The 27,079-nt window shown below is 40.7% G+C and overlaps 1 protein-coding gene across 3 annotated transcripts in view; it reads right to left on the minus strand.

The window, feature by feature from the left end:
- LOC132829064 (DNA-binding protein RFX2-like) overlaps positions 1-27,079 on the minus strand; it is a 128,187-nt gene that overhangs the window by 37,506 nt on the left and 63,602 nt on the right. For all 3 annotated transcript variants that reach the window (XM_060846356.1, XM_060846354.1, XM_060846355.1), the window contains 6 exons: positions 17,915-18,191; positions 11,821-11,895; positions 7,215-7,396; positions 6,511-6,630; positions 2,743-2,867; positions 1,974-2,092 (listed from right to left, as the gene is read on the minus strand). In XM_060846356.1, coding sequence (XP_060702339.1) covers positions 1,974-2,092; positions 2,743-2,867; positions 6,511-6,630; positions 7,215-7,396; positions 11,821-11,895; positions 17,915-18,191 — 898 coding nt within the window. The remainder of the gene's footprint in view (positions 1-1,973; positions 2,093-2,742; positions 2,868-6,510; positions 6,631-7,214; positions 7,397-11,820; positions 11,896-17,914; positions 18,192-27,079) is intronic.

A 27,079-nucleotide genomic window follows, 5' to 3' on the forward strand; every position in this document is an offset into this window, starting at 1 on the left:
TGGTCTTATGATCATGTGGGGGTTAGTGCTGGGGTCCTAGCTGTTTGTGGTTTATATAAATGATTTAGACTTCAATGTAGGAGGGTTGATTAGTAAGTTTGTGGATGATATTAAAGTTGGTAGAAAATAGTGAGGCGGCTAACTTTTGATTAACTTCAGACAGGAGGACATTGACCAGCAGGTCAGATGGCTGATCAGTGGTAAATGTAATTCAATCCGGACAAGTGTAAGGTGTTGCAGTTGGGCAGGACAAACATGGCCAAGGAATACATGATCAATGGTAACACCATGGGAAGCACCAAGGATGAGACAGACCTTGGTGTACATACACACTGATCCCTTAAAGCAGCAGGATTGGTGGATAAAATGCTTGAGAAGGCATGTGGTATTCTTGCTTTTATTAGTTGAGGCATAGAGGGATTATGCTGGAATTGTACACTACATTGGTTAGGCCACAGTGACAGTATTGTGTAGCGTTCCAGAATTTACATTTGAGGGGGGGATGTGATTGCACTGGAGAGGATACAGAAATTTACCACATGCTACCTTGGTTGGAGAGTTTCAGTTATAGAGAAGTACAGCCAGAGAGATGTCAGCAGGGAAATAGACCCTTCAGTCCAACTCGTCCATGCTGACCAGATACCCCAACCTAACCTAGTCCCACTTGCCAGCTCCTGGCCCATATACCCATCTGGGTTCCTTTTAAATATTGCAGTTGTATCAGCCTCCACCACTTCCTCTGAAGAGAGATTTTTCAGCTCGGGTTGTTTTCCTGAGGGCAGAGGAGATTGAGGGAGGGGGTCATGGTTGAGATATATAACACTATGAGAATCATAGATAGGACAGATAGGAGGGAACATTTCCCCTTGGTAGAGGGATAAGTGGCCGGGGATAGATTTATGGTAAGGGGCAGGAGGTTTAGAGGAGATGTGAGAAAAAAATGTGTTCAATCAGAGGGCGGTGGGAATCTGCAATTCTTTGCTTCTAAGTATAGTAGATGCAGAAACTCTCAATACATTTAAGTAGTATTTTTATGTGCACTTACAATGGATATGCAAGGCCATGCTGGAAAATATGATTAGAATAGAGGCATAGGTAAGGTAGATAGCGGACAGCTTTTCCCCACAGTATGGGAGTGTAAAACTAGAGGCAAATGTTTAAGATGTGAGGGTAGAGATACAAAAGGGTCCAGAGGGGCAAAGTTTTCCACACAGAGGGTGGTGAGTGTCTGGAACAGGCTACCAGAGGTAGTGTTGGAAGCGAGTACAATTTCAATATTTAGACAGGTACATGGATGGGATAGGTATGAAGGGATATGGACCAAATACAAGCAAATGGGACTAGTTTAAGTTGTGAAAACCGGACGGCAAGGGCAAGTTGGGCCAAAGGCCCTGTTTTCGTACTGTAGATCTCTATAACTCTAATTGTTTTATTTGTTTTTGACTGGCGCACAGTGAGCTCAAGGGCCTCCTTTCTGTGCTGTAGATCTCTATGACTGAGGGAGTAAGCTGCAGCATAAAAAAAAGTGGGAGTCTAACTGTCATCATGTTGAGAACTGGAATGACTGCAGAAAGTTAATGGAGAATGAGCGTGGGGGAGAGAATACAAGATGAGACTTGCAACATGACAAGGAATTCCAAATCAACAGTAAAATGGTATCAGAGAAGACAATCTGCATGTGGAAGCAGAAGAGTATGGCTGAGGCACTACTTTTCATTTGTCTTTAACAAAGAAGCAGGTGTTATAAAAGCCATTGTGAAAGAGATAGTAGTTGAGACACTAGATGGGCTAAGATTTGATAAACTACAGGTAACAGAGAGGCTAGATGTACTCAGTTATCTCAAATACTTCCTTCATGATTACAAAACAACTCAGCAACATTTCCCTTCATACTTGGTAATGTGGGGCCTGAATTGAAGCAACCAGCTCTTCCCATTCTTCACCCTAACCTCCAAGCTTAAAGCACACCTCACCTCACAGTGCTCTCTGTACAAAATCTGTAAAGTCTTCACTTCATTCAGTGTGATATCTTCCGGCAAAGGACAGCTACCAATGTCTGCTTCAATAAACTCTGGCAATGCACGAGACATATCTATTGGGGGGGAGCAATAATTAATTAGAATTAGGCTTATTGTCACATGTACTCACATGAGTACAGTGAGAAGTTTACAAAGTCACCAATTACGGTGCCATCTTAGGTACAAAATCTTAGGAATAAATTAGTAGAATAAAGAAATAAAAAGTTCAGAATTACAGTTCTAGCAAGCAGAGAAGACGGAGCAGACAGGTCCGCGCCACAAGATATTATTATGTTTTACATATGCATAAGGCTTATGATCCCTGGTCCCAAATATATTAGCAGTGCGTCAGATTAAATATCATGGGATCCTTCATCATACCAGTGTCTGGTAAGCATATCTCAAAACTTGCAACATTTTTGCATTCAGGGTTTAATCTGTGATTATATCTTTAAAAATGAACCCAATACTGACGCATGCCAATCAGTAAAGACAAATACAGAGAGAACTGGAAAAACATCTGCTCAAATCTATTAACATGATGTAGAAACTGAAGCAGCAAGGATGAACAGCAAATGATGGGGCTCTCTTTCAATGTTGTAGCTGGAGCAGCTTTACACGATATTGGAAACTTTATGCACTCAATTCAAGAGATCACATTTAAAATGAAAATGGAGTAAATTAACTCCTTATGAAATCAATTGTATATGAATAACTGACTGACCCAGAAACTGCTGGTGGTGTTGACTCTGTGCAGCGACAGATTGCTCTGGTGTTGTTGGAGCTGCATGTTGTCCATTTCCAGGCATATTGTCTCCTACACCATCCAACTTCTGCATAGGTTTAAACCTAAAGACAAAAGGGCAAAGTATAAAAAAGGGGGGAAAAAAAATAAAAATTAGGAGAGGTGACTTTACCTCCCTTGGCCAATTTGTTTTAATTCAAGGAGGAAATAATCAGAATCTTTTTTCAACTGGTTTATAAATGTGCAAATACATTGCCCAGCCTAACCATTTTTCATGCATTTCAAGATCTATAACATGACTGTTGAAAGAAAGCTCAGTTTAGTTCCTTTCTTTGCAATGAAACTTCTGCAAGAGGCCAATATCATTTCAAACACTGAAGATACACATTTAATGAATCAATACCAACTACTATTATTCGATTACACTCGTGCTTGTTACATGCTGCAATTGAACAGGACCCATTCAAGGACCTTGAAGATCAGGACCCATTTAGAAAGTCCAATAACTACAACTTATGACATTAATAGCTAGTAATGAATACTTAGGTCAGCTGGAAGTGGGACAATGGGATTGTAACTTGCCACTTTTGTCCTGGAGCCCTTTGGTTTCGCGGTGTTGTAGAAGGATGGGACAGTCCGAAAGAATTAATGCTGAGGTGTGCCTTAAGCTCACTATGATGAAGTCACATAGACATGGGGGGAACAGCTGAGAATGTCAAAAAAAAGATCTACTTTCTGTGTCTTTCTCTGGTTCTATAACAATGTCTGTCACATCTGTGTAACCTGGTAAGTATTGTGCAAGAAACCACCAGCAGACAAGCATTCCCTGCCAATCCCTTTCCCATGGAAGAGGATGGTGGCTGCAAATCTGGCAGAGAGGTCATACAACATGATAAGCGGTGGTGAGAATTCATCCTACAATGCAGGCGTTGGAGTGAATTTTGCTGCACCCTGCAATGCTGGCAATGAAGGTCATAAGGTCTTTAACCAGAGCTTTAAAAAGGCTGCTTATGCAGACAGACAGGGGCAGATGTAGGTTATTTGGTTCATCAAGCCTGCCCCACCATTCAATATGATCATGACTGATGATCTAACTCAGTACCCTGTTCCCACTTTCTGCCCATATTATTTCACCCTTAGACCTAAGAACTACATCAAATTCCTTCTTGAAACATTCAATGTTTTGATCGCAATTGTTTTCTGTGGCATATAATTCCACAGGCTCACCTCTCTGAGAATTCTCCTCTTTTCAGACGTTAATGGCCTATCCCATGTCCTTAGATTGTGAATCTTGGTTCCAAAGTCCCCAGTCATCAGGAACATCCTGTGTTTAATCTGTCTAGTCCTACCAGAATTTTTTTGGCTTCAATGAGATTCCCCTTCATTCTTTGAAACTTGTGTGAATATAGTCTTAGTTGTTTTTCTTACATTCGACCTTCCATCCTAGGAATCAGTCTAGTAAACCTTCAGTGCACTCCTTCCAAAAGCCAGAACATCCAATGTCAGATAAGGAGATCAAAAATGCACATAATACCCCAGATGTGGTGTCACTAATGCCCTGTTCAGTTGCACTAAGATATCCCTTCTCCTGTGTGAAATCCTCTTGCTCCGAAGGCTAAGACCATTTGCCTTCTTCACCACCTGTTGTACCTGCAAGCTTACTTTCAGCCACTAGTGTTTACCCAAGTCTCGTTGTTGAACCCCCCCCCCCCAAACTTTTGTCATTTAAATAATAATCTATCTTCCTGTTTTTTTTCTCTCTCCCAACTGGATAACCTCAACGTTTATCCCCAATATACTTCATCTGCCAGGCATTTGCTCGCTCACTCAAGTTGTCCAAATCATACCGAAGCAGTTTGACACCCTCTTCACAGATCATCTGCAAACTTGCAATCTTGAAGAGTTGTACATTAGAGGTCCCTACTAAAGAAAACGTCTTGGGGAGATTCAACAAAGCAGGATCTACAGTTGATGGTAAAATGCATTTTAGACCTGGGATAAGAGATGCACAGCAGCAAGTGAGTTAGGAACTCCCTGGAGTTGCAGTATTAGTCATTCCAAGGCAATTACAGAACACATCGGATAATAATCTATAGGAGTGACCTCAAGTTGAGGTTCAGTTGGGACCTGAAGCGACATCAGCGGTTCTGTGAGGGCTCCCTATACTCATTTTGGAAACTAAACAGAAGTCAGACTTAATCAAGTTGGCTTAAGAAATCTATTACATACTTCAGCAAGATTGAAACCTGTAACGATATGGATTAGCACAAATGTTTTTCACTACCCTCAATACAGGGAAGAGTTCAGATCACTAGAATTATAAAAGATAGCCAGCAAATCCTGCTTGAGCTCACTGATCAGTTGAAGATTCATCAAAGTGCAACACAGTTTGATGAACAAATAGTAATGACAGGTCCAAGTCTGACATTAGATACCGAAGAGATTCAAGTTCAAATAGAACTTTTGTTTATCTTTGCAGGAAATATCCTCAGTATCAATGACAAAAACCAATGCCAAGCAAAAAAGAAATCCTCCAGGAATGTGAACTGAGGAAGTGAACATCTTGAATTCATGAATAATGTAATCACTAACGGTGAATGAAAGTGTCCACTTTAATCAGCAAGGAAGAGAAGCAGCATAGATTTACTGCTAGATTGTGTAGAAAAATCTGCTGATACAAATTGTAGATGTGGTGCATACAACTCCATGAAGCCACACTGAAGATATGATCAACAGCCACTTCTACAGGATACGGTAAACATCTAGTTTATCAATTCCAAAATCCTGCAAAAACAAAACTGCCTGTTTGAACAGGACAGCTACCACCCTTGAAGGAAGTAGAAAGATTAAAGGCCTTCCAGATATTATAATATAGTAATTGTCTGCTTCAGCAGGAAAGATGTCCTCAATATAATAAACCCAAGCAACAAGAAGTCCTCTAGTTTAAATGGGACTTATAGACCTCATGCTGTTAAGAACAGAATCTAAGTCAATAGTCTTCAACCCAGAGACCAAATTTCCAAGTCTATAGAGTGTGTGTTCTAGGAGATTAGTGATACCTCGGAAAACCCAACTTTGTGAAATCAGAGACATGGCAGGAAATGGAGCTGTGGTAAAAGAAATTACATGCACAAATACATAAATATTCATATTTGAAAAAGGTGGCAATATTATTCAAGGTTTTTAAAGGCTTAATTCTGAGGAACACCTTAAGCACTACCCAATATAATGACTTCATATATACTTATTGGATGGAGCGGAGAATATCAAAGTAGCAAGACTTACCTCAGGGTCTGCCTCAGTCTCTTGAACAATATCTATTACCTGTACCTAGTTATTAATATGCAACAAGCTACATCTTGTTTGAGACTCTTTGTAAGACTACCAATGATTTTCCTTCACCTCACCAGACCACATAGGTCCTATGGATTCCTACCAGGAAAGACAGTGGTGGTAGAAAACGCACCAGATGGCTTATACAACGACTTGAGCAGTGGTGAGCACGCATCTTACACAACATCTGAGAGTCGGTTCAGTGATAATGTCATTGATGGGGTTCTGAGATTATCTGACAGGTGGGAGTAGGGAGAGAAGAAAGAGAGTTGGTGAGGCTGGTTGGTTAGGGGTGTCACTGCTTTGACACTGTGGTGCCTGGGTGTGTGCTGGATGGTGAAATGCCCAAATTCTACCTTGGCTAATGGTCAGGGTCCTGGGTGTGGACTGGCTGGTGAGACGCTCAGATTGTACCTTTGTTTCTGATGTACAGGTTGTTGCCGCATTGCCATGTATTGCATGTCCTCCTGCAAACGGTTCAGAGGTGAATCTGGCTTCAGACGAATCCCATAATAGTGATACTTAGAGTTTCCCCTGCAACAGAAGAAAATTACAAACCCAATAACAGACGATAAACAGAGACAACCACCATGAGCAACCAAATAATTCAGCTTATTCTTCCTGAAACAAGACAAAAACATACAAGTTACATTAATTTTCATCCTGTAAATATATTTGCAATCTGGCAATGCAACAGAAATACTGGATTTATATCAAGGGGCATAAAAGTTGCAATTAGGTTCTTTACAAATACTGCAATAATTCTAATTCAAGACAGCATTTTGACCCTTGGAGCCAAAATTTCAGCAAACACACAACTAGACTAACTTTGCAATGGCACAATTAGAGTGTTTAGGGTGTTAAATTTCTATGTAGTATTACAGAGCTGTATCATTTCAGCTTTCAAGGATGATGTTCAAACAATGAGAGTGTACTGATAAAAATATCTGCACTGCTCATTTTGAAGTTCAACACAACTTATTCACACAATAGCTCCAGAATAGTTGAAGCCACTCTCGTCTTAATAATGCTACTTTGAGGAAAGGTTCACTGGAGGCCAACCTAAAACAGACAGAATTCCTAACATTCAAGTTGATGAGCAACGTTTTAACCCTGACCTTGTTCCCAATCTTCTGGTCCTCAGCCCCATGAACACAGAACGAATCAGTTTGCCAAAAGAAGCCGCATTGACAGGGTCAAGCTTCTGTTCTTGACAATGCCGCAAGTAATGGTTATACAGGGAGCTCCGGGGAAGGCTAACTCCCTCAGCAGTCTCATAGTTATCCAGGAGCCACTGAAGCTGTATTAAACAGAGAGAATGTGTCACTCATTCATGCTGTACACAGTTAAAACAAAATCAACTTTAAGACACACTGAATCACTAAATTAACACATAAGCACACAAAGTTCTGCTAAGTAAAAAAACAAACAATGGAAACAATTTTGACCACTGCTGTTTTCTGAAATGTTATCCCCATGGGTACTTTCACTAATCTGTTTCTAGTTCAAACCATGTGTGAACTGTCAAAGTTACAAATGATTAGATTGATAAGAATTAAGGCGGCTGTGAGGTTGAACTGCGCTCAGAACAGACACAGAAGCTCTTGTTCTGTGCATTTCAGTCAGGGGAAAACAGGACTGAGATGGGGAAACAGTCCCAATATGCTGAGGAGCTGGGTGGTTTTTAAACAGAGCCAAACATGTTGTATTCTGGTTTATCATTGAGTTGTCACATGAGGGTGATGCCATTGAAGTTGTGCCATCAGTCCCTCAAACATTATTTATTTTGAGTGCACAGACCTTTGAGGTAAATACGTGGCAGTGACTTCTGAAACTGGAAGTCAATGCATTGCTAACGCAGATTAATATAGAGTCATACAGCACAGAAACAGTCTCTTTGGTCCAACCAGTCTATGCTGACCATATTCCCAACCTAACCTAGTCCCAGTTGCCTGTATTTAGCCCATATCCCATGTGCCAATTCTAAGAACTCGGATATACATCTTTAATCCACTAAGTGGACACTCCTGCATTTCATTGCTGCACCTCGCCTGCACTGAAAGTTACCTTAATGCTGCAGAAAGGACACTGTGTGCTTTGGGGACACCAGGCTACAGCTCAGCCTCTTCACATACTGTCCCAGTATTCATTCACTCTGATCCTACCTTGCTTTGCCTTGCCTTTGTACTCTTTTCCCCCTCAACCAGAGCTCCCAGGCTCATATTACTCCTTGGATAAAAGCAAATTACTGCAGATGCTGGAAAATCTCAGCAGGTCTGGCAGCATCTGTAAGGAGAGAAAAGAGCTGACGTTTCAAGTCTAACTGACCCTTTGTCAAATCTTTGACTCGAAATGTCAGCTCTTTTCTCTCCTTACAGATGCTGCCTGACTTGCTGAGATTTCCAGCATTTTCTCTCATATTACTCCTGTCCTGCTTTTCCATTGAGCACAAAGCCAAGAAGCAGAAATAACTCGAGAGAGAGGCCAGTATCCCATCAAGAAGGAGAAAGTGAGGACTGCAGATCAGAGTCAAGACTGTGGTGCTAGAAAAGGACAGGTCAGGCAGCATCCGAGGAGCAGGAGAATCGATGTTTCAGGCATAAGTCCTTCGTCAGGAATGGGCATCTCATCACCAAATAACCCTTTATTTACACACAGAGCCTTGACATTGATCCAGCTTCCTCAGAGCAAAAACATTGCCTGGCATTCCTCTTTTGTCTGGCAGCCAGAGCTCCCTGATTGGGATTGTTAATCTGGTTCAATCAGGAAACTCATTCCAATAACCTGTTTGATCTCATTATAATCACTGCATCCCTCCCCCTCTGAGTCTGAGGGCGCAGGCCGTTATTTTTTTCTGTCCTCCTGGGACATTTAGCACCAGGTCAGGTTCTTCCAACTCTGCCTCTGATACAGTGGCATGTAACGCACAGGGGCTCACCTCCAGCACCCGGAGCTTCCCAGAAGAAATTCGTTCTCTTCTTCAGGTAGCAAAGACGTTGATACAGCGACATCTGTCATCAATTTCAGATTCTGAGGTATCTTTAACGCTTGAAAGAGAGGGTGAACCCACAGGTTCTGGAACAGTCAGAAAGACTGTTGAGGAAGTGGACACATTTTGCTCTTGCATTGTTTGCGAGTTTACAGCTTTCATATGCTCACGTCCTTGTTCAGGACCATCGCACCTACCCAAACTTTATACACCACTACACCTGACCTCAGGCCAACCATGCCTCTTACCCATTCAGGGCCAGTCCCTACATCTGTCCCCTGAAGTAAACTGTCTCTCTATACACATTTAGAAGCGAATGGACTGATTAGCGATGGACAGCATGGTTTTGTGCAGGGGAGGTCGTGCCTCACTAACTTAATCAGGTTTTTTGAGGTTATAAAGATGATTGATCATGAGGGAAAAGTGGGTGATTTTGTTTACATGGACTTCAGTAAAGCCTTTGACAAGGTCCCTCATGGCAGACTAGTGCACAAGGTGAAGTCACATGGTATCAGGGGTGAGCTGGCATAATGGATACAGAATTGGTTTAATCATAGGAGACAAAGAGTTGCAGTGGAAGGATGCTTTTTGGAACGGAAGGCTGTGACTAGGGGTGTTTCACAAGGATCAGTGCTGGGTCCGCTGCTGTTCATGATCTACATGAATGATTTTGAGGGTAAACATAACTGGTCTAATTCTTAAGTTTGGGACGATACAATGATTGTGGAGTTGCGGATAGTGAGGAGGATTGTCAGAGCATACAGCAGGATACCAATCAGTTGGAGGCATGGCCAGAAAAACGGGAGATGGAGTTTAATCCGGACAAATGTGAGGTGATGCGTTTTGGAAGGTCAAGTACAAGTGGAAATTATATAGTGAATGGCAAACCCTTTGGAGTATTGATATGCAGAGGGATGTGGGTATGCTGGTCCACAGATCACTGAAGATGGCAGCGCAGGTAGATTAGGTGGTAAAGAGGCCTATGGCATACTTGCCTTCATTGGAAGGGGCACTGACTACAAGGATAGACGAGTTATGCTGAATAGAACTTTTGTTGGGCCAAACACAGGATATTGTGTACAGTTCTGGCGACCAGACTACCAGAAGGATGTGGATGCTTTGGAGACAGAACGGAAAAGGTTTACCATGATGTTGCCTAGTATGGGGATTGAAGAAAGGTTGGATCGACTGAGTTTGTTTTCACTGGAACGCATGAGATTCAGGGGTATACCTGGCATATCATATGTGGAGTTTATAAGATTGTGAATGGCACAGATAGCGTGGAAAGTGTGAAGCTTTTTCCTAGGGTGGAGTGGTCAATTACTCGGGGACACAGGTTGAAGGTGCGAAGGGGATGTTTGAAAGAAATGTGCGAGGCAAGTTTTTCACACAAGGGTGGTGAGTGCCTGGAACGTGTTGCCAGAGGACATAAGGAAGTTACAAAGAGATACAGAACATAAAAAACACAAAAACTAGGAGGAGATCAGCCCCTTAAGCCTGCTTCACCATTTGATTTGATCATAGATGATTATATCTCGGCCTGAATTCCATTTTCCTGCCCACTTTCCAAATCCCTTCAACCCATTAACTACTTAAAAAATCTATCTCCTCCTTTGAGAGAAGTAATTTCTCATCTGTTTTAAATCTGTTACTCCTTATCCTAAAACTGTGACCTCTCAGGCTAGATTGCCCCACGAGGAAACATCCTCTCCATGTCTACTTTGTCAATGCCTTTTAGCATCTTATATACCTCAATTTTAGATCTCTTCTCATTTTATACTCCAGACACCATAGACCTAAACTGCTCATTCTCTCTTCATAAGATAAATCTCAAAGCTCTGGAATAACTTCCACTGAACTTATTCTTGACTAGAACCTCAATACCTTTATTAATCTGTTGTTCTCTAATCCTCCGTCTTACCTTTCACTCTAACAGGAACATAAAAGACTCTGAACTCTCATTATCTCGTTATGAGTTTCCCACTTATCAGATGCCCCTTTACTTGCAAACAGTTTACTGCAATCAACTTTTCAAAGTTCTTGTCTCATACCATTGAAATTTGTTTTACTCAAATTAAAAACTTTCACTTTAATGGAAGGCTTACCCTTTTCCATAACTATTTTTAAACAATGCTTTGGAAGCAGTTCACAGCAGGTTTACCGGACCAGAAATAAGTAGATTACCTTACAAAAAAGGCTAGACAGGCTTGGCCTGAATCTTCTGGAGTTCTGAAGAATCAGAGATGAAACTTACAAGATCCTGAGGGGATTTGATCAGTGACTATCGAAAGGGTGTTTCCTCTTGTGGGAGAATCTAGAACTCGGGGTAGTTTAAAAATAAGCTGCCGCCCATTTAAGACAGAGGAGAGGAAATTATTTTCTCTCAGAGGGCTGAGACTCTGGAATTCCTTTCCTGAAAAGGCAGTAGATGCAGGAGCTCTCAGTATTTTTAAGGCAGAGTTAAATAGATTTTTGGTGACCAAGGGGATGAAAGATTATCAGAGGTAAGCAGGAATGCAGAGTTGAAGTTAAAATCAGATCAGCCTTGATTTTATTGAATGGCAAAGCAAGTTCAAAGAGCTGAGTGGCCTATTCTTGTTCCTAGTTTGTATGTTCATATGTCCGTAGAGTTTTCACTGCAATTCTCGATGGAATACTTCAATATAGAAAGAGCTAATAATTTCAGAATTCTGAAGATGGGAAACAGTAAAATTTTAGTAAAGGCAGATACTCACATGGCTGTTCAACAGAGTACTTTTATGGGCCGTAATCCCTTCAGATTTCTGTAGGTTCTCGATTGCCATTTCAATCTATTGGAACAAATCACATATTTCACTTAACGTCTGCCTAATTTAGTTATTATCTCAACTAACTTATGTGACAGGAGTAAGATGTTTAAATTACACTCAACAAACATAATCAGAATCAGTACACTTCAGAAATTAGAATACAAATATTGACATATGTTCAGTAAAATTAAGCAGGACATGCAAAAAATTCTTATTTGATTATTGTTGAAGCTTTACATTTTGCACTTACCAGGTCAAATGTAAAAATGCCATATTGCAAATGATCACAACTACATTTTCTACAGGACACAAGGGTTAGCAAGTCACCTCTGATTAGTTAAGACGTTGCCATAGAGAAAGGAATGGGGAATTACAGATTCTACAAATTGCAGAATAGTTTTAAAAACGTCACAAGGCTTTAATATATTATTTTTGATTGCAGAGAACAGGTCCCTGCATATGGATGTGCATTAATACCAGCAAATAGAAATTAGTCACATTATGAGCCCAACTGGTTATTTTAAATTGATTGCGAGTGCAGCTATTAGCAGACTAAGGATTACCTAGCAAGTACTGCAGAAACACAACACATTTTGTTTTGGGTTTTAAAAGAACTGTCTGTATTCTGCCTGTTATGAACAACCAAAGCTACATTTTTTTTGTTCAGTCAGTCAAGCACAGGAGCGATGGTACCTGGCAGCACACCAACATAGAACTTCGTATATGGCACTAAGTGCTGGGCAAAACATCTTTTTTGTCCCCAAAGCAGCAGCTGACAGTGAGAAATATCGCTAGTGTCATCACTGCACTGTAGCTGTGTGAAATTGCTTCCTTAACCTTTTATTCAAACTTCTGAGATGTTTCATTTTTCCGGGATAATTTGAGGCTTTCCGAGGTAATTTTCAGGTCTGAAAGTTGAGATATTTGACTCGTGCAAGTTTGTGAGATGATCCGCTGAGGATAGCCTTAGTCCTCAGCAATTCAGTTTCTGGAGGTTAACCTGGGGGTTTCCACAGCATTACCAATTTTTAGAGCAGGTAAATTACACATGAAATTTGAAAAAAGCTCGATAACCAAGCAGAGATGCTGCATGTGGGAACATAACTTGGAACATTTTCCCTGCTGCTATATAGTAAGATTACAAATTTGAGCAGGATTATTGCATCCTCAGCAGCAGTATGAGATCTATAAACTGAGGCAGTGTTGGCTTATGTCACATGGTGTTAAAGGATGTATTTCCCTCACTGACAGTCACTATCATGTGCTCACAAGTTCATGAGAAGTTAAAACGTACGATGTTCTGATTCATACAGACTGTGATCAACTGAATCAAACTAACACAAGGAAATATAAATACCCCAAATGGTAACTTTGGCACTCACAGAGAACTAGACCAAATTTGTAAAGGTTTTATCACAAAATCCAAGACCCAGAAACATGTGAAGGATATGACAAGTATCCCTCTTTCATTGAGTTATGAAGTAAGCTCATCGATTCTGTTTTTCCTCCATAGATGATGCTAGATCTGCTGAGTACTTCCAGCATTTTCCACTTGTGCTCCAGATTTCCACAAAATGTAACATTTTGTTTTTGGTGCTTTGCTTTTGCTCTCATCGCTTAAGCGCGATGGCACAGGGGGTTAGTCCTTCAGGCCTCCTCCTATTTCTCCTTTCTCAAATTCCATTCCATCAATGCAGCATGTGTCTTCTATTTTTACATTCAAACACACTGCACTTTTCATAGCCCATACTGAACTTCACTTACTTTTAAAACCTGAGGCCTTACTGAGCATTATCCTCTTCTCATTTGGATGTGTTTGTGGATCTAAACCAAGTGGGGCCTGTTTCCGTGCTGTACATTCTCTGCAAAACCTTAAAACAACAATGGTCTCCAGCTAGTTGCCAAATTTCAACCTTTCACTGACTGACGTTACATCATTAATATACTTTTAGAACCAGGAGAGGTATCAGTACCTCCCTGAGTCCATTCTCTCTAATGACTTGGCTTCCTTCCAGTTAGTCAGCTCCTAATTTGTTTTAATGTGTAATCATAAAAGGAGTTTCTTGTGTACAGCTCCGTCAAAGGCCCTGAAAAATGCCAGTCCAGCAAAAGCTGGGATGGCTGTCTTTTATTAGACTGTTTTCATAACTGCTCTGATATTCATTAGATAACACATTACTGAAATCTATTTAATGGGAATCTAGTTGTCAGGTTTATCTTCAATGCGCCTCTTGAAAATGCCAATTCCCATCTAAGCATTTCCAGTCAAAATGTCCCTTGGGCAGTTTTAATCCCTCAAATCACTGCTCCTCAAATGTCCTATTTATCTGTTCCCTGGGTATGCCACCTGTTCCAGGAAATATACTCATCTCAGGGCATTTTAATGTACCATATCAGCAGCCTTTATATATTAGAAAAAATCCTCCAAGAAATCACTCTGAATTATCTTACAGCACATGGACTTTCCCACGTTGGCTTGTTGCCGTTTTTCTCTTTTCTATGAGCATCCTTGAACCATTTGGCCTGGTTCTTTATTAACAGGTACTTGGTCCAATGATCACTCTTACTCTCGAAATATAATGTTAGTGAAACTTTCTTGTCATGTTTTAAAAGAATTTTGGATAAAGGTAATGTTTGGAGCACATAAAAGAAGCTGTCTCCACACTGGCCCTTGAGCTACTTCTGAGATTAACACATGTTTTGTCCAAGTGTTGGACTAAGGATTAAAGACAGAATTAAGGTTTTGAGGAAGATCTCAGAAATGTACTGAAAAACCATCATATTGGACATATCTCTCCATAGATGCTGCCACACCTGCTGAGTTTCTCAAACACTTTGTTTTTATTTCAAATTTCTAGTATCTGCAGTATTTTGCTTTTAATCAAGGTGACAAAATGGAATTATGAATTACTAAGGAACATGAACAAAATAGTAAATATTCTACAGACATGTCACTAACAAAAAAAAGTAAAGCTGGGAATAGGGCCAGTCAGGGATGGTCAGCACAGGCAACAGTAACAAAATTGCTGAACGATTAGGCAATCATCTTGCTTCAGTATTTACCAGAAAGGTTGACCTTTACCAGAAAGGCAGACATAATATTAGACAATGAGGTCAGAAGTGATATAGCGTCATTTAAATAGAGGTATGAAATTAACTAATCAAATTCAAAGATTAAAAAATTGACAGGATATTGCATCAGATAAAGTACATTTCAATATTCAAACTATCTTTGACAAAGTACCACATAGTAGACTAACAAGTAAGGTAATGCAGCGTGCAATGTCAAGTAAGGGCATGCAGCAAAATGGGTAACCAGTTGGCACTAAGACAGAAAGCATAGCAGAGCTATTTACAGTAGGTGATGGAAAGTAGGTCCAGCATTGATCAGGGCTGGAACAGCTGTTGCTCACAATTCATGTAACAATTTGGACAATGTAATAAAAAAAATCTAAAACAAGAGCGATAGCGAACACCAATTAGTACTACCACAAATTACCAAAACAAAATGAAACAACAAGAATAGCTATGTACAAGGCAAATGAATTCACACAAATAACTATAATTTATTGCATTTTGATAAGAACATGAAGGACTTGGCACACAAACTTAGAAAAGAAGAATCTAAAGGCAGTAGAGAAACAAAGGAACAGGGGTAAAATAGGCCATATCGTGGACAATGAGGAAGGTTATCAGAAATTGCAGCAGGATCTTGATCAGCTGGGGAAGTTGGCCAAGAAATGGCAAGTGGAGTTTCATATAGGTAAGTGTGAGGTCTTGCATTGGAAAGTCAAATTAAGGTCGGAGTTTCATGGTGAATGGTAGGGCCTTAAGGAGAGTAGTGGAACAGAAGGAGTTCAGGTGCACAGTTGTCTGAAAGTGGAGTGACAAAGTAGAACAAAGCAGTGAAGAAGGCTTTTGGCACACTGGCCTTTCATTGGTCAGGGCACTAAGTTATATTGCAGTTATACAAGACATTGGTGAGGCCATACTTTGGGTATTGTGTTCAGTTTTGGTCACATTATTATAGGAAAAGTGTTATTAAACTGCAAAGAGTGCAGAAGAAATTTACAAGGATGTCTCAGCTATAGGGACAGGATGGACAAGTTAGGATCTTTCTCTTTAGAGCCGAGAGACTGAGGGGGAACCTTTATAGAAGTGTACAAGATCATGAGAGACATGGATAGGGTGAATGCACTCAGTCTTTTTCCAAGGGTTGGAGAATTGAGGACTGGAGGGTAACAGATTACATTTAGAGGAGAAAGAATAAAAGGGAACCGAAGAGGTAACATTTTTACACAGAGGTTGGTACGCATATGGAATGAGCTGCCAGGAGTGGTTGAGGCGAATGCATTAACAACATCTAAAGGGCATTTGGACGTCTGTTTCCGTACTGTACATCTCTATGATTCTAAATACTTGGATAGGAAAGATTTAGAAGGGTATGGGCCAATGCAGGGAAATAGGGTTAGCCCGGACGGACATTTTGTTGGCATGGACCAGTTTAGGGCAAAGGGCTTGTCTCCATGCTGTAGGTCTCTCTGACTCTACGAGTACAAATACACATTAGGAGAAAGTACAATGCAGGTCAATAGGCCATGACAAAGGCAAATCAAATACGAGTGTCTCATTAGAAGTATGGAGTTATACTAAAGTTTTAAAATTTGGTTACACAGACTCAGCATACTGTGCCCAGTTCTGGCTGCCATACGAGGAAAAAGGGAAAAACACATTGGAGAGAATACAAAGGAGAAATACAAGAACGAAGCCAGAACTGCAAGATTGTATCCCTCTGAAAGGATGGTGCAATTCTTAAAATCATGGAAGTTTTAACATACTTGACCTTGGAGTGGTGCCTTGATAGATCAGCAAGAACAAACTAGAGGCAAACAACACTACAGACAGGAAGCAATCAAGTAGCCAGTTCAGAAGAAACTTTTTTACTCAGCAAGTAACAAGAATGTGGAATTTTGCTACTACATGGAGTAGTTGAGGCAAATAGTAGTAAGGGAATAGTAATAATAAGGGAAAGCTCGGCAAAAATAGGAGAACATGTGATTAAAAGGAGGAAATGAGGTGTTTTGAATGAAGTATGGGTCTTGGCTGCAAGTGGTACTGCCCCTAGCCGTGGGTCAGAAGGCCTGGATTTAAGCCCCATCTGCCAGGGAGGTATGTCATGACATCTCCAAACAGATTTACTAATACTAACCAAACACCAGCATGAACTGGTTCTGTGCTCTACATTCCACCTAATCATTTTGAAAGTTGATTTGAGGTATTTGACCAAGCAACCTTCAGAAACAATCCAAAATTACCCCTGAAGAAAACTAGATGGACCTATATTCAATGTAGCAGCCCTGTAAAGGCAGTCTTGCTAGTTCTTACTTCTACTTAGAAATTTAGTAGGTGAACATGCAATTAGCTCAGACCAACACAGGGCAGCACAGTGTTTAGCACTGCTGCCTCACAGCACCAGGGACCTGAGTTGAATTCCACCCTCGGGTGACTGTGTGGAGTTTGCATATTCTCCCATGTCTGCGTGGGTTTCCTCCACATGCTCCATATGCAAGCTAGATGGATTAGCAATGGGAAATGCAGGGTTTCAGGAATAGTGTAGGAAGGTGGTGCGTCTGGGTGGGATGCCCTTTGGAGGGTCAATGTGGACTCTATGGGCCAAATGGCCAACATCCACACTGTAGGGATTCTATGATTTTGCGAAAACCCAAACAGGTTCTGTTCGGTGAGGTCAGGTATTCCTCCTTTGCTTTGTGCAAGAGCTTCCAAAGGACAGTAGATATTAATTCTCAGTCAGCTCCTAATTCTGGCCCTACTGAAGGCAAATCAATAAAGTGCTGCAAATTCACCGCACTGAATGATGTATAATGTTCCCATATAACTGAACACCCACCTGATTTCCCTCAGGTATTCTGTCATTCAGCACCTTGGTTAAACCCTCCCTTTGTCCCATGTTCCTCACTAAAAATCAGACATATGGAGGGAATTCAACAAGAGATCATTTAAACAAAGGTATTTTCCTCACAGTTCCAGGTGAAGGGCGTGTGGCATGAGAAAGTGGATGTCTAGAGTTGTCCATTGTCCCTCCATGGATGAGATATGTTCCACCGCTACTCGAGATGATCTGACCTCCTCCTACCTCCATTGCAATACCAACAGTTCCCACCATGCTGTGTGTTGGCACCACAGTGGGTGAAGATACCACTGTGGTCACTTGGACTGCATTCCCCGGCGACTCAAAGTACGAGGCTCCAGGATTCTGTGCATAGAGCTGGGTTTCTGGGTAGGAGTATGCTGCACGTCTAGAAAACAACAGAAAATAAGCAGAATTTTAAAAAGTTATCATGAGGAAAGCAGAAGAGGAGTAATAGGTCTGGGATATGTGTTCAATCAGTGGGAGCATGGGAAAGCAATGAATAATGATAATTCAGTTTTCTCACTGGGAGCCACAAAATAAGAATATATTACATATCTGAGGTGTGAAAGGATTGTATTTCCTCAACTTATTGATGGTTGATCTCAAGCTGTTCTTTTGACGTCTCTGACATGCCTCCTTTTACACATTTTCTCCCAGTCTTCCAGCTTGTTCAATATCCCTTATACAAGTCCTTCATGATTCTGAACTCCATTGTCCAAGAATTGCGTAAACAGGAAATATCTGTGCCAATGGTTTCTGTTATCTGTCTTATATAATCCATTTTTGTAACCACAGAAGTCAAATAACCTTTAGCATCAATGATTTGGGTAGTCAGCAGTCTGGCTTCACTACTTCTTTTCATTGCAAGCAGATTTGGTATTTATGTAAAGTTAGCATCCCATCATGCATGTTAGGCTACAATTCTGTTAGCTGTAGGGCCACAATTGCCTGTAAGTCCCTCCTTTTCATCCATTGAGCATTTAATGAATGGGTTTACAAATCTAGCCATGTCACACTGGCCAGGCAGGTATCAAGATCCAGTCAATCAGTCCACAGTTCTTAATACAACTAATGTATAATTATACAGCAAACATAATTATACAGCACTGCCATCCAATATCACTAAAGTTGCTGCTTATGTAACATCAATTCCACATTTCATTGGCGGTTATCTCCCTTTTCCATTTGGCAAACATGATCATATAGAATATCAAATAAATCAAAGTACAGAAAATTATCGATACAATAACACATGCAATACAGATCCACAGGTGAATTTGTACATTCATGCCCTGATTTCAGGTATCATCCCACTAGCTAGTCACTTTAATTATCTCAATATTCTTAACTTCCTTAGCACACTGAATAACCCTACAAAAAATTCAGGGGTTTTAGCTAGTTGCTTCCTGATCTGCTGCATTTTTCTCTGGTAAAAACTTAATGCTAACTTCATATTTCTCAAAAATGTAGTCCAAATTCTCCTTAATTTTCTCAATGATATTAATAACGGTTGCTTCTCACTTATACATATTTATTTATCCATCAATCAGCTCGATTTGCCCTACCCTGGCTGGTACCTGGGCTAGAACACAAAAGGTGGTAATTGTTCATGTGGCATATTCATGCACCATACTGATATCCCTTCAATGAAGTGATGACACAAATTTCCCCTTTCCCTTTATCGGCCATCTTTAAGATGTCAGTATTAATGTTCCTGGGATTATGATGCAGTTTAGACCTTTACTTGTTCTAAAGCGATGCAGAACCTGTTCATTGGGATACATAGGATAAAGGTAGACAATTATTTTGTCTGTCTTAACTAAGGTGGCACCTACAAGTTGCCCTTTCTTCTCAACAAGGTGTAGTGGTCAATCTGGATCTTTCCATCATATTTCTAGTTCCTATCCCTCACTAAACCTCGTAAAGGGATAGAAGTCAATCATATTATACCTCCCCCAAACCTCCAGGTTTGAAGGGCTCCCACTCGTGAAGTTACAACTCCTTCACTACCTCTATGCTCCCACTTGCTCACAATTTCACTTTTCATGCAAAATCAGGCACTTTGTTCCCACTTTATCAAAACTCTTGGACACATATTGGCCCTATTCCAAACTCCGACCTTTGCCTCCCTGTCACACGCATCCCTGTCCCATACCCCTCATTTCCACCTCCCTTCAACTGTCCATCTCACAGCTTGCAGTTGCACTACAATCCTCTCTTTTGGTCTGAAGTATTTTCACATGTGATACTCCTCCAATTGGTAATAACTATGGCTGTTAACGTAATAACAATCATCAGCACAAGCTTCCACATTATCTTATTAGCATTGGACTCCCGACAGAACAGTACATAATTTGTGCTCTTATTTGCAGTTATCGTATCTGATCATTTATTTACAAGGTTAGTCGGCAAAGCGGCCAATTTAGATTAAATTCATTGGATTCAAATGGTAGCATCAGCTCTTGCCAAAGTTCAATAAAATCTTGCAGACTGACGGGCCTGCTTTCTTCAGATAAAATCATGTCCAGAATATTTAGGATACAAAAACATTTCTGGTAAGTGGACGTGGAGCATGACATTCTTGTTCTATATTTGATAGGTTTTACTTTATCATCAAAATATGCCTTACTATGTTTCTTCTTCTGTCCCAATTCAGTGGGACAGCTTGAAGATTGCATTTTCTTATAACTGAGAGCCGCTGTTATGAAAGTGTAAGGGGTACTGTACCTTGAAGAAGGTTGAAAGTTAGCATGGACTTGGAGAAGCATACAGGGCTGCAGAATTTACAATGTAACTTTTGGTTCAGAATAGCTACCACTGGCTGGCTTGCCTGGAGACAAAAACAAATTCAAATTTGGCCAATCAGTTTAAATTATACCCCAAAATACCAACCTCCAATCAAGTTTGAATTTTGGTTTTTAATATTGTCAATATCCTATGAAATGATCCAATGCTTTGGGGTACAAAACCGGGGAAAATTGAACAGTTGGAGGAGAACTGCCAAGCCACCAACATCTGCAGACTGCCTGGAGAATAGCTCTCTTAAACGTACCTTTATCTATCACTGACCTGTGAAACAGAAATCCTTAAGATGAAGAAAAGACCGACAGAGGAAGATACAAAGAGAAGATTTGACAGCTGGCTGGCTTTGAAATTTAAGTTTTTTGATAAATCTTAAACAGGGATTTGTTGGAGTAGTATGTAAAGGGGGAGGTAAAGATAGGTCAGAAAAAGGAGCTGTAAGTATTTGTTAGTTAAAGTCTAACAGAGAATAATTAAAAGAAAAATTAAAAGTTGTTAATTTTTACTTTAAATAGTGACTTTTGGGAATAGTTCCTTGCCTCTCAAATTTTAACAGATTACAGCACAGGTTAAATATCTTTCCTGAGTTGCTTATTTAACTTAGTGCGGGTGGGGGGGGGGTGTTTTCTTGTTTGTGTATTAGGGGCTGCCACAGTTATCCCTCTCGACCATCTTACTTTACCAATTCATCCGTTCCTGGCAGGGGAAGATTTTCGGCGTGCATTTAGGTTGATACTCCTATATTTTTGTCCCTGGATAGTTAGAATCATTTGTTTCAAACAGGATGTGGATGTCAGTGGTGTCTTGTCTGCTGGTTTAGATCTTATTTGCTTCTCACAGTGGCAAGAAGTCAGTGAGACTATGGTATACATACAAACTGCCCAAACAGGTATCTACTGATTGGGGTGGGGGGACCTTGTCAGATCAGCTACACCACATGTGTTATTGCTGCTAGATTGGCAGCCTGAATGCTCATCGCAGCTGCTGGTTTTAAAGCTATTTTGGCCAAACATTTGCCTTGAAAGTCCTCTGCATAACTTTCACATCTCGTTTTCGGACTTCAATCCTTCATCAGAGGATAAATCAACAAAACTTTTCAGGGGTTTTGTGGTTTCACCTGTATAATCCTGATGATGAAACTTATTAACTGGCCAAAGAGCCAAATTATTTGCTGACGCTATAATACTCCTTGTTGCAACAAGCTTGTATTTACTTTCCAAATTTCACTTTTGGCTTGTTTGGGGAAAAAACCATACTGTTTTTGTGGTCATAGGTCGGGGACTCCTATGACCACTTCACCCCTCAATAGGTCACAATTAGGTTTATGTATTGCAGACGTGGATGTGTGTTTGACAATTTCTTATGCTTCCAGATCATCAACCACATCTATGTATTTAATTCCTCAATTGTACAAATTTGATGATTGTATGTCTAAGTGGAAACCTCCAGTGGTACCTCACTCATTTCACCCATCTGCCAAATAGAACAATTCGATGTCAAATCATTAAATCAAGTCAGAAATATGCTTGACTTCTGGATGCAATGTTAACATGTTTATGTGGTAGCAAATCAAATCTCCCAATTTAAATTCAAACTGGTCAGTTTCTACCCTTTCTGGTTCCATAAAGCCACTCAAAGTAATAACTCATGTTGTGTGTATTTCTTTAGATGGGATAAAGGGTAGTGTGAACCCCACAAAACTTTGGGCAGCCTCCGACCTTGCCTTCCACTACAGGCCAGCCCACAGCATCCTACTTGAGGCCACAAACACATATTTAAATATGTGTATCCTTTGTCTTAAATAACACATATTTAAAAATAAGGATTTTCTTTGTATTGTTAGACAATTGCACTATAGTACATGGAGTGACATAGGTAATTGGTCTCTGGTTCACCCCTTTGCATTATTCCTTCCAATAGTCATTACAGGGTTGATTGGATCGATAGTAGTTCTGGGGTTACAGGAGTGGTCCATCCAGAAAGGAAAGGGGAGAGCTCAGCCATGGTAATATGCTTAATGAAAACCAAAAGAAGTGGGAATGCTGTAAATCAGAAACAAAAACAGAAGTTGCTAGAAAAGTTGCAGTTCTGGTATCATCTGTAAAGAGAAACCAAAGTTAATTTTTCGGGTCCAGTGACCTTTCTGCAGGTCTTACTCAGTGTACCAGCAGGCCTCCTGATCTAAATGACCCCAATCCACCCAGTCATTGCCATCATTCCCCACAGCAGACCTAACTGTCCCAAACCTACACATCATACCTCTCTGCAACAAGAACTACAAACATCAACATATTTCACACTGGCACTTTGAATGATTGGCAGTGGAACATTTAGCATATGTGGTGCCATGTGCAGTTTGTGCATGAGCCACCTCAACAGCAGCATTTTTGGGGGTCCTGTTACCGATCCCAGATGCATGAGTGGTCTTCCAAATTTATGCCAACTACTTCTGAAGCACGCCTTTCCCACTCGGCACCGTCCACCATTTTCTAACCTCGTCTTAAGTAGGAAGGCAGTAAAGGTGATCAGGATTGGTGTCCAGCGGGGATGGTTTCTTTTGCTAAATAACTGCCTGATCCATCACAGTCAATACACAAAAGATATGATAAACAGTAGTCAAGGCTGACTTCTAGAGTTTTCTCTCACTTAGTGCCTCCACTGCTGCTGTTTAATACTTTACAGTGTAAAATAACTTGGACAATTTTCCAATCATTGGTTGATCACCTCTACTTCCTTCTCCTACTTAATTCCTGGCTAACAAGTGTTGCATTTGCCCTCTTAAGGCTTTAGTAGTCTGAATCCTGGAGTGACTTCATATTTTTGAAATCTGCAGGACAAGGAAGGTTGTGATCATTGGCGATTTCAATTTCTTGAAGGTAAACTGGGAATAAGTGAGACCAGGAGGCATTGGAGAGAAGAAATTCCAGTAATGTGCTGAGGAGAACTTTCTGGAACAGTACATTTCCAGTACTACCAGAGTGGAACCTGTGCTGGATCTGGTCCTAAGAAATGAATCAAAAAGGCGGCTGAGGAAGGAGCAGGGCTCCAAAAGCTTGCGGTTTCAAATAAACCTGCTGGACTATAACCTAGTGCTGGGTGATTTTTGACTTTGTTCATCCCTGTCCAACACAAGCACCTCCACATCATGCCTAAGAAATGAGGCAGGCTAATTAGAGAACATCAGAGTGAAGGAGCAATTTGGGAGACAGCAGTCATAATACAAGAAGGAAAAGAATACAAGTCAGTCAAGGATTATGATCCCAGTCTGGAAAACAGCAAATTTTAAGGGTCTAAAACTTGAACTGGAGAAAGTTTATTGGAAATATGCTTTGGTGGATTAAACAGTGGATGAAAAGTGAGAGAATTTCAAAGGGCCGAAGAATAGAGTGCAAGCTAGTTACATACCATCAGAAATAAAAACAAGCATGCAAAGCTCGAGTACCCAAGATTACTAAGAAATGTAATGCAAAAATAAGGAAGAAAAAGGAGGCATATGATGTATACTAATAATATGCAGCAATAATAATAGCAGTAAAAATAAGGAAGAGGATCCTTCCTTAGCAGACAGACTAAAGTTGGAATAAATAAAGCTAAGAGGAAGCAGGAGGAAAGGATGGCAGGCGGTGCAAAAATGAATAGTAAAATGTGCTTCAAACACGAATAGTAAAAGGATTAGCGAAGGATAGAGTAGGGCTCATAAGTAACAAGCAGGGTAGGCATATCACTCAAACACAAGGTATGGCAAAGGTTCGAAGTACTTCTGTCTTTACCAAATTAGAAAATGGTGACAATGGCCCAGTTGAAAATGCGGGTGTTGATCAGCTGAGTAATATAGTGAGATAAAGAAGACATGCTAAAAAGGCTGACAGCACTCCAGGTAGAGGAGCTACCAGGCTGAGATGCATTCGGGATTGCTGAGAGTTAAGGGAGCAAATTGTGCAGCAGTTGTCAGAAATTTTCCAGGCCTCTATAAAACAGGATTAGTCCCAAGATACTGCAGGATTGTAAATGTGACACCATTGTTTAAGAATGGAGCAAAGGATAACACAGGAAATTACAGATCTGTCATCTTCACTTCAGCGTGAAAACTGTTGGAGGTCATAGTTTAAGGTAAATATGTACTTAGCAAAAAAAAAGCCAATACTAGTCAGTCAATATGGCTTTGTCAAGGACAGGTCATCTGACAAATTTAATTGAGTAATTCTTTGAGGTGACACAGGCAGTGGATTAGGATAGATGGTGTACATATGGACATTTAGAAAGCATTTGATAAGGTGCCATGTGGCTGACTGGTTAGCAAATTAGAAATGTGTGGGATTGAGGAGTCATTGGCAGCATGGATCAGAAGTTGGCAAAAAGATAGGAAGCAGAGGGTAGATATAGATGGGCATTTCTCAGATTGGAGATGAATTGAAAATGTTGTTCCCCAGGTGTCAGTGTTGAGAGACTTGTTTTCTCTGATTCATGTAAATAATTTGAAAATAGGTGCCGAGGACAAAATCTCTAAATTGCAAATGATACTAAGCTAGGAAGAATAGTAATTGTGATGATGACGCTGAGTGACTCCAGAGGGACATTGACAAGTTGGTAAGCTGGCAGATGAATTTTGTTGCAGACAAATGTGAGGCAATGCATTTTGGTAGAAGAAACACAGACAATACAGGCTCAAATGGTACAGCTTTGAGGGGAGTACAGGAACAGAGGGTCCTCGGAATTCGCGTACATGATTCTTTGAAGATGACCAGGCAATTTGAAACACTTGTTCAGGAGGCTAATAGGATCCTAGGGTGTATATATAGGCAAGGAGTATCGAAGAAAGGTGATATTATACCACTACAATCATTGGTCAGACCACTTTTAGAGTAATGTGGTCATTTCTGCACACTTTATGTAAGGAAGGATGTTAACGCCCTGAAGAGGGCTCAAAGAAGATTGCCTAAAATGATTACCATGTATGATGGAGTTTAGATACAAAGGAAAGATTCAAGAAATTGGGCTTATTTGTCTTAGAGCAGAGAAGATTAAGAGGTGACCTTATTGAGGTGTTCAAAATTGTGAATAATTTTGACAAAGTAAAGGATAGTCTGTTGTTGTGGTTCTGTTCGCCAAGCTGGGAATTTGTGTTGCAAACATTTCGTCCCCTTGTCTCGGTGACATCCTCAGTGCTTGGGAGCCTCCTAAAGGATAGTCTGCTTCCAGTAGCTGGTATGTCAGTAACTAGGGATCACAATTTCAAGATTGTCAGATAGACAGCTAGGATTGAGGTGAGGAGAGGCTTCTTTATTCAGTTGTTAGGATCTGGAATGCGCTGCCTGGGATTGTGGTTGAGGTGGGTTCCATAAGAGGTTCCAAAAGAGCTGGATATTCACTTGAAAGTGATGCATTTAGAGGGCTATAGAGATAATGCTGGTGAAGAGATGTTACTGGAACTGGAGGGTTTGAGTTCTAGGGAGAGGCTGAGAGGTGACCTTATAGAGATTTATAAAATCAGAAGGGACATGGATAGAGTAAATAACCGAGGTCTTTGGGGGGGGGGGGCGGAGGTGTCCAAACCTTGAGGACAGAAGTTTAAGGTCAGGGCACAAGATTTAAAAGGGATCTAAGGGACAACCTTTTCATGCAGAGGATAGTGTGTGTGTGTATGGAACCAACTGCCAGAGAAAGTAATGGAGGTAGGTACAATTATGACATTTTTAAAGGCATCTGGATGAGTATATGAACAAATGCTGGCAAATGGACTGGGCCAGATTAGGATGTCTGGTTGAATGAGTTGGACCGAAGGGTCTTGCTGCGTGTCTCTGACTCTACAGTAGGATTGGCTAGGTATCTCTTTCAGGGGGTGGGTACAGACATGATGGTACAGGAGGAAGCAATTCAACCTGTAAAAATCTATGACTTTGCTTCTGGTCAGGCTCATCCAAAGATGCCAGAAACGCTGACACCTTTTCTTGAATTTCATGCCAGATAAAGGACAGCCAAATTATAATCAAGCACAACTTGCTCTTTATTCATAACTCTTTATTTCTCAGTAAGCACGCAGTCAGAGTCAGACAGCACAGAAACAGATCCTTTGGTCCAACTAGTCTGTGCCAACCAGACTTCCTAAACTGAACTAGTTCCATTTGCCTACATTTGGGTCATAGACCCATCCAGATGCCTGTTAAATATCATAATTATAGTCAACTCTACCACTTCCTCTCGAAGTTCATTCCATATGCACACCAACCTCTGAAAGAGTTGCCCCTTAGCTCCCTTTTAAATCTTTCACCTCCTACCTTAAACCTATGCCCTTTTGCTTTGAATTTCCCTACCCTGAGGAAAAGACCACACTAATTCACCTTGTCTAGGCCCCACCCAATGATTTTTTTTCCAAATCTCCTTACTGTATCATCCTACACTCCAGGGAAAAAGTCCCAGTCTCTCCAGCATCTCTTTAAAAACTCAAACCCTCTGATCTTGATAGTATCCTTG

Source organism: Hemiscyllium ocellatum, chromosome 28, assembly GCF_020745735.1.
Source record: "Hemiscyllium ocellatum isolate sHemOce1 chromosome 28, sHemOce1.pat.X.cur, whole genome shotgun sequence".
In the NCBI taxonomy this organism is placed as follows: Eukaryota; Metazoa; Chordata; class Chondrichthyes; order Orectolobiformes; family Hemiscylliidae; genus Hemiscyllium; species Hemiscyllium ocellatum.